At 31.6% G+C, this 9,162-nt stretch overlaps 1 protein-coding gene across 5 annotated transcripts in view; it reads right to left on the bottom strand.

The window, feature by feature from the left end:
• LOC143049739 (steroid 17-alpha-hydroxylase/17,20 lyase-like) overlaps nucleotides 1-9,162 on the bottom strand; it is a 109,606-nt gene that overhangs the window by 73,801 nt on the left and 26,643 nt on the right. The window contains exons 10-11 of one of the 5 annotated variants that reach the window (XM_076223432.1): nucleotides 7,916-8,050; nucleotides 4,616-5,070 (exon numbers count right to left, since the gene is read on the bottom strand). The exons of the other annotated variants lie outside the window; for them this stretch is intronic. Of the exons in view, the coding sequence (XP_076079547.1) occupies nucleotides 4,718-5,070; nucleotides 7,916-8,050 (488 nt within the window). The 3' untranslated portion in view covers nucleotides 4,616-4,717. Of the gene's footprint in view, nucleotides 1-4,615; nucleotides 5,071-7,915; nucleotides 8,051-9,162 lie in introns of those variants that run through there. 5 annotated transcript variants of the gene reach the window in all.

The raw sequence follows: 9,162 nt of genomic DNA, 5'->3' as shown, positions 1-9,162 counted from the left end.
TTTACATGTATTTTTCATGTGATCAAAAACAAAAAAAATTACGAGATATTTTTCAGAGCTGTCGTAAGTCTCCAATCGATGTAAGATGTTTTTTACCAGAAAATGTTTTACTATATGCAAAATTTTTTACTATACGCACTATACATAGCATTGTCGTGGCCTTTTTTTATTGTTATTTTAAAATAAGTTTATGAGTATGATTTCGTGCATTTTTTTTCTTTTCTATTTCTGACGGAACTTCATGTATTTAAAGTCCCATCTGTGACTTTAAATGACTAATTATAATACGAGCACAGTTCCTATTCCTTATGCTTTAGTCTCCTTTCTCACTTGACATTAGATTATAAATTTTATACACTATGTTCTTTTTTTTTATTTTTCTTTATCCATGCCGTATTTATACACGTATGCATATATACGATGTCATTTAATATGTTTTGAACTCTGAAGTTAGAAGATGTATCGAAATTTGACAACCGTTCCGTGAAAAGGCATTGTCTGTTTTGAAAAAATACCAGCATATAAGAACACACGATACTTTCTAGAGCATAATTATACAGTTTTCAGTAATAAAGATCTCAAAAGAGGGTGACTGGGCAATGCACTCTTCATTAACTATTTGGAGGGAAATTAATGCACTGTTTCATTGCATAGCAACAAATACCTGTTCATTAAGTCTTTCCCAACAAAAAGAAAAACAAATAGTCGAAAGCTGAATTCTGTGAAGGTGTCTGACCACTCATTCTACCCTCTTTAATTTATGTTAACGAAACTCTTCCCTTAAAAGTGCTTTTAATGTCATTGTTAACTTAAACTAACCAACACATTTGCGGAAATGAAATTTTAAATGAATGAAAAATATTAGCCACTGGACGTTAAGCAAACATTAATCAATCAATCACTCCAAGATTTCAAGAAAAAAATGGTGATTCTTAAAAATGATTATTGTTCATTGCTTTTATCCGTTATTGCCGGGTTATGTGTTTTGAATATTACTTAGTAAAGATATTCTGACTGCAGAATTCTGGTGATCTCGATCTATTTATAAGATTCTTCCGGTAGTCTTAAATATTTATAAAAAAGAAGTCTCACATAAGATGTTAACTAAAACAAGGATTCGTTTATTCTCTTCAATCAAATCACCTCTTTTGCTGGTCACTTTAAAGGGGCTCGAGGGTACAAAAAAATCAGCAAAAATTGAAACATTTGTTTTTTCATTTCAAATTTTATTTAATATTCTATTAGTTGTTACTTTATGATATGGTACAAAAATCAACCCAAAAACATAAATTTATTTGGCCGAAGATGACTTTTCAAATGAATATATCATTGAAAAAGCTCCAAATTATCTCCCTTTGATGAAATAATGCCATTTTTTTGTATAAAAATTGAAATAACTTTTTTTTAACTCATTGGTGACCCATATTTTTGATTATTTTTTTAATTGAACTGTACTGAAAAAAAACCTAGACATTTGTAAAATTTATGCGATTTCTGTACTTTAGTTATTTTTTTATGTTGATTTTACCTTTTTTTCTCCTATTAGTTCGACAGAAAAAAGGTACCTTAACAAAAATGCATACTTCTTTCAAAGGCAGATTGTGAGCTTAAATGAACGGTGACCCAATATTTTTATTTAATTTTCTATTAAGTATAGGATAAAGTTTATTTAAAGAAATAAAATAGCGAAATCTATATTTAAAAAAATTGATTTAGACCCGAGAGCCCCCTTAAGAGTTCGACTGTCGAGGAGTCTTACTAAGGTTTTTTTTTTATTATGAGCAAGATTTTATATCTTCAAAGAATGGATCACCAATCTAAACACTTATTTAGTAGAATAATTCAAAACAATATTAATGTTGCACTTTGTTTATGTTTTAAATCTAACAAAAGAACAAATACCATCATACAATTAGAACAATATTTCATATCAGACAATCCTGTTATCAAAGTAACAAATAATTTTGCAGAACAACTATGATATGTAGTTCTAAATATCACAAGTAAATATGTACTAGAATAATCATATTTGAACTTTTGTTGAATTTCTATTGCTATTCCTTTAATTAAATGTATGTTGCTGTTTGTTTGTGACATCAGGTGCTGTCTGGTAAATTTTTGTTATACGTTTTTGCATACTATTAGTATCTAATAAAAGGAATTGGTAGTTCACCTACATCATTACTAACCTGATGTTGACACGGAGGTTGTGAGTTCGAACACACAGGTGCCAGGGTCGTTCGATCCCAATCTTAAGGTTGTACCTAACCTTACAGGGAGATAACTATGTGAAATCAGCTAAACGTTTTAATTACGTTGAGTTGTTAAGGAAATATTAAGCTTCTCAATGATCAAAATTAGTGTTTGTCAAACTGCTATATAACCAGTGTAATTTTTCTGATAAATTTGTTGGTTCAAATTTTTGGAAATCTTTATATTTTTGTCAAAGGGTCAAAGTAAATATTTTTGACAAAATTTTATGAAAATTAAACGAGCCAAATTAATTTAAATCAAGGTGTTTGGTACCACCTTCAGTTTTTCTGACAAAGGTGGAGGGTTTTCTCCTGCTTCCTCTATCAATAAAAAGCAAACTTCAAGATATAGCAAATAATGCAGAAAATGGTGTTAAACACCAACAAACAATCAATTAATCTTAAAATAATACCGTGAATTTATTTCTATTATCTTTTTTATTTTTGCTATGGAAATCCCTTAAAATAATATATACGTTTTAGATTAGAAAACATATGACATATTTCATCATTTGCAATTGGCAAGATCTACAATCATGTTTTTCTTAGATCAGCATATAATGTTAGGCGATCCACAATCAATCAAACTAAATATCAATGTGTGAATGAAAATTCTACGCAGCACATCTTCAAAAAACTTAGGTTCTTCGTAAAATGTCTGCACATCAAAATTGACGCTCCTTTTTTTGCATGCCATTTAAAAAACCAATTACAGGATTAAAGCCGTTCATTAGGTCATTACTTAAATAAACTCATTATAGATACAAAGATTAACATTTTGTATTTGCGCCAGACTCGCATTTTGTCTACAAAAGACTGATCAGTGACGCTCCAATGAAAAAAGTTAGAAAGTGACAGCATTTGTGACCCTCTGATCAGAAAAGTACTAGGGTTTTTCTCAGCATGTTTATGAATCAAAAGTGAATGCCATGAAAATACAAATTCACGTGAGGTCAATTTTATAAATTGACGGAGATTTTGAACTATCCGCCAGATACCAATAAAATTGAGAAAGGAAATGTGGAATGTGTCAAAGAGACAACAACCCGACCATAGAGCAGACAACAGCCGAAGGCCACCAATGGGTCTTCAATGTAGCGAGAATTCCCGCACCCGTAGGTGTCCTTCAGCTGGACCCTAAAAATATGTATACTAGTACAGTGATAATGGACGTCATACTAAACTCCGAATTATACACAAGTAACTAAAATTAAAAATCATACAAGACTAACAAAAGGCCAGAGGCTCCTGACTTGGGACAGGCGCAACATTGCGGCGAGGTTAAACATGTTTATGAGATCTCAACCCTCTCCCTATACCTCTAGCCAATGTAGAAAAGTAATCGAATAACAATACGCACATTAAAATTCAGTTCAAGAGAAGTCCGAGTCCGATGTCAAAAGATGTAACAAAAGAAAATAAATAAAGTGACAATAATCCATAAATAACAACAGACTACTAGCAGTTAACTATCATGCCAGCTCCAGACGTCAATTAAACTGATTGAAAGATTATGTCTTCATCATATGAATATCAGGCACAATCCCTCCCGTTAGGGGTTTAGTATCATACTGTCATAAAATATATGAGAAGAACATAAACCGTGTCATGCGAACAACTGTTTTTTTTTTTTAAATAAATGTGTTTAGTTCCGATGCAAAGACCCTGTAAGTGAATCAATATTAAAGCCAAAATATGCAATCTTTAATGACCTGACAACAGTATCGTAACTACATCCCTTCTTAATAAGTCTGTTTAAGGGGTTTTGTAAGCTTTTGAGATGAATACTGACATTTTTGTGCTTTGTAAAGAATATTACCACAAAAGATTGGATGTGAAATACCTGAACGTATAAGATGTCTGCATGTTGAATTATCTTTACGAATTATTTCCTTATCACCTTATACCGGTGATAAAATTTAGTAAATGTGTTGACCAGTTTGTGATATCGAAAACCCTGGTGTAATAATTTTTCAATGTATGATGTTAACATTTAAGTAACCATACGGTTAAATACGATGAACAAAATGGGTAATGGTGGAACTGTATACAAGGTTTTAAAGTCAAATGTTTTGAAAGATAGAACGAATTTCAGAGACAGATCGAGATTTAAAAGTATTCAGATGTTCTTTATAAAGTTCTGTTTTTCTAAATTCGTAGTTAGTCCTTTATATTAGAATAGTTTTGAACTGTTTTATTTGTGACCAATAAAACTTTTCTACAGCTGATATATGAAACTATCACAAAAAAGAATAACTATTAGATGCGAGCTAATAAATCAGAACTCTCATTCAATAGTTATTAATTTTTGTGGAATTTCATATGTCAGCTGTAGAAAAGAGATAGATTGCAAACACTTCTAATAAGAAAAATCTATATTTTTTTTTATATATTTAACAAAATGATTATATTTTCATTGTTTATTTCATTATAGATTCTGATCATCAGTTAAGATTGATTCATCTTCATGTATTTATTCTGCCTTCAACAATGATTTTGAACGGAGCAGGTTGTGTATTACTACTAGATCCGCCTAATTTTAATTCCGGATTGGTTCCTTCGGGTAATGTAATCTTGAACCTTTGCATTATCGTTGCAAAAATCAAATGAAGTTCTGGTTTAGCTACCACTTCTCCTAGACATACACGTCTCCCTGCAGAAAATGGTAACCAGCTTTCTGGTTTCATACCAAGCTTTCCATTTTCGTCGAGGTAGCGTGTCGGATCAAATTTCTCAACGTCTTTCCAATAGTTAGGGTCGTGATGAAGTGCCCAGTGATTAATCATAACGACTGTATCCTGTGGAACATCATAACCTCCTAAAAAATATAAACCACTACAAGTAATATGTGCAGTTATTTGAGATGGATATGAAATTTTGTTTCCAATAAATTTTTACAGACAAATCTCAGATTTAAGCTGAAAATTTCAAACATCACAACATTCTTTCAAAATAAAAACTCAACCAACTAACTTATAAAATAACGCTGATACTTACTCATCTGAAGCTATAGCATTGTGACTTAATATCCTCTGATTATGATTCAATTATAACTTGACTTTTTTTGTCTTAGTAATTAACCGTTAAAACGCCCTAAAGTTCCCTCTTGTACGACTGTTTAAAATCAATTATGTATTAAACGGTTGCCGAATCAAAACTCAATAGATAACGAAGTAATGATGTCACAAGTTTGAGAAATATGGCAACTATTTCTGTGGATGAAATATACCAAATTAATCGTCTTCTAATATTTTTTTTGACAAGGAGACAGAAATGATGATGACTGATTTATAATAAGAAATATTCTCTGTAAATAATAACATAATAATTTAGTTTCCTTCCCCTTTTAAGGTTCACCAAAACAAATAGACAAGTAAGGCCGAATTTTTAACTCAGAAAGTAGTCTGTGTGCAGACTTACCTGTGCAGTTTGGAAAGTTTTAATGCCTAGCATCCACTAGATATATAACTTAAATGTATTTTGCATTTCAGAAAGATGAAATATTTTTTGGATTTTATTGGGCATTTTTTTCTTTCCTGTAGAAGGTGTAAAAATAAACTAAGTTGGGATATAACTTTGAGATGCTCCCTCTCAGGTAAGAACTGGTTTGTCTTGTATTGATTGTCCTTGATTGACATGGATAATAGATATCTTCACATTTATAGGTGAGTTAAAGAGTTTATCTGAGTGGACAGTATCAAAGTAGTTCAGGTGTTGTTTAGTGTCGGTTAGTGTATAGAAAGGTGTATAATATGAAACTTAGAACGAGGGGCTTGCCCCCGAGCTCTTAGTTTCATATTATACACCTTTCTATACACTATCCAATTTAGCGCATATTTACAACTTGAGTAATCCTTTAATTAGTCTATTGACATATTGTGGCTGACTAGATGAAGCTCACTTACGTAGTTTTGTAAATCTACTCTCTAATATCATTGTAAAAATTGGATTTTAAAAGGCCCTTGACGTTAGAATGAAAAGAAGGTAGCTGCTGGTGTTAGTATGTTTATTGATATAAAGCCGTGTTTTAGTATACATGTACTTATTTCCATGGTAAGATGACAAAATAAAATTGACCAAAAGCAGACAATTCTTAAATTGCAGTGACAGCTTTAGATTCTTGAAAACATTTTTTTAATTTCACATAAAAACTAAAACTATATTGGAAATGCTTTTGAATGAGTACAAACAGTTGGACCCCCCTCCCATATCTTTAGTTGAAACACTTTTAAAAATGGCTGGATCTGCCCCTGGTATGTAACCATAGGTAGTCTAGTGGATAGTTTACATGCATGAAATATTTTTCACTGGACATAAGGCAATCAATAATCGACCAATTTATGACGAAATATATCAAATTGCTTTATTAATAATTTCCCTTCAAAAGATTCATGGTTGACTCTTTTTGTGTACAAAGTAAATGCATGGAAGATAAAGGATTACAAATTTTAGATGGGGTTGTACTTTAATCAAGGTATAAAGAACCATAATTGTTACTCTTTATTTTAATGAAAGAAGCTTTTAATTGTCAAAAGAAAAATTAGATGAAAAGATTGATTAGTAGGATGTTAAAAATCTGTTTGAAAACTAATTACAAACTATTTAGTTAAATTTGGAACACATGATTTATTTCAAAATAGCCAGTAGCAATTTTTGTTCTAATATCTTGATTACGATGCAATGAAATCTTACCCTTGTGGTCATTCATGCGGAGTTACTTAGTACACGGGAAAAGTATGTACTATGAAAATTGAGGCAAATTCAAGCAATTTGATTGGACTAGAAGTTGTAAATTTGTGCTAATTTTTACATCTTCTGCAGGAAGGAAAAAAATGCCCATCAAAATTCAAAACGTTTTACCTTTTTGGAGCACAAAAAGCCTTTAACTGTCATATATCTAGTGGATGTCAGGCCTTAAAACTTTCCAAACTTCACAGGTAGGTCTGTACACTGAGTAGTTTTAGAGGTGAAAATACTGCCATATTTGTCGATTTGTTATGATGAACCTTAACAATAACATTACATTCATTCATAAATGAAAAGTAGGTAATTAAAAGTTAACTATTTGTGTCACTTTGGGATGGGGTGACTGTTATTAAACCACATCTTTTACAATCAAAATATCTAAAATATTTGTAGCTTTTAAGTATTAAAAAGAAATTGTTTTCTTATGATCAATTTTTGATGTGAGCGTCACTGATGAGTCTTGTGTAGACGAAACGCGCGTCTGGCGAATCAAATTAACGGCCTGGTACCTTTGATAACTATTTACTAGAGGGTACCCCTGCTTATTGTTACTGGGAATTGGTTTCTGTTCATGTCTTACATCAGACAGAGTTACATGTATTTCATTTTTTTAATCAACTTATGAATGAACTGCATGTGAATCGGTAATTATCCTTTATCTTAATGTAATCTTGTTAGTACAGTAACGATACGACAAAGACTATTGCACTAAATGATGCCACACATATGAGAAAATAGTTTATACAAAATCAGCAAAGATGTCTGACTTCATATTGTCCAAAACAAAAGAAATGTAGCATACAACAAGGTGCAATAACTAATCGAATTCGGCTGCAACTGCATAATTACAATATATTAAGTCTTCAAATCAAAAAGATCAGAGACCACGCTGTAAGTTTGATAATTTCAATACTTACCAACTTTTGTATCACACATTGTACTATGAGGCAGACCTACGGGAACAACTGTACCAAGCCTCATGGCTTCATGCAAGGTGGCTTCTGTATAACTGAGATGTTCTCTGTCTGTGATCGTCGGTAGTCTATCTTTTCCTGAACACAGGTTGACATAAAAGCACACATTTAAATTTGTACGAAAAATGTAGACTACATGTATTATACAAAAATACGAACATGAAGTATGATTGTCAACAAAACAACTATCCAACAAAGTTCAAATAAAGTTGATGTAAGTGATTATAAGCAAACGTACGGTCTTTGACAAAGTGAAAACCATATATCTATAGTCTGCTATGAAAGGCCACGACTAGAATAATCTGAAACATTTACCAATTAAAGAAACAAATATGACAGACATAAACCAACGACAATCACTGAACTACAGGATCCTGACTCGGGACAGGCACACAAAGAATGTGGCGGGTTTATACGTTTTACTCCAATATATGAAATGTTGGCAGCTGGCAATTGCTAGTGCTTTAGTTCAGATATCATGATAAATGTTAAAAAAAGAAACGTTTTATTTTGTTATATTCCTTATTATATCGAACGACTTTAATAATCGAACATTTAGAGAAATAAGATCCTCCTCCAGTTTTAGGTGGGAATCGTGTTGCTTGGAAGATAAATTCTACGCTGTGTTTTATGTACTGTTTTTTGTCTGTTTGTATTTTTTAGTCATGGCGTTGTCATTTTATTTTCTACCAATGAGATTGGTAGCTAAATTTTTATTAACGATATGGATTACGGTTATGATTGTAGTGCTCACGTTCTCTAAATATAATCTTTTGTTATTTTACAAACATTGGTTACGATATATTTGGAATTTTATAAACTGTTAAAATCTAGTATAGCTTTTTGTTCGGTGTGAGCCAAGACTCCGTGTTGAAGGCCGTACATTTTTTTTTGGATAGAGAGTTGTCTCATTGGCACTCACACCACATCTTCCTATATCTATTTAATATTATATCATTTTCGGCAACATACTTCTTAAAGGTTTGGTATCATAACATCTTATTCTATTGAATTTACCTCAGTTGGGTTGAGAAATAATGATAATGATCGATTGTTTGTTGTTAAGCGTTCAGAGACAAACGGTAAAAAGAGTTCATACAATGAGGTTTTATATAAATCAAACTCGCATCTATTGAGAAAATGAGGATACCAAGAGATTGACAAAATCAATATGAGATAAAAAATAATAC

The sequence above is a fragment of the Mytilus galloprovincialis genome, chromosome 10 (assembly GCF_965363235.1).
Source record: "Mytilus galloprovincialis chromosome 10, xbMytGall1.hap1.1, whole genome shotgun sequence".
Classification (NCBI taxonomy): Eukaryota; Metazoa; Mollusca; class Bivalvia; order Mytilida; family Mytilidae; genus Mytilus; species Mytilus galloprovincialis.
The sequence above is the reverse complement of the archived record's forward strand: the minus strand, read 5'-3'. Positions and strand labels throughout refer to the sequence as shown.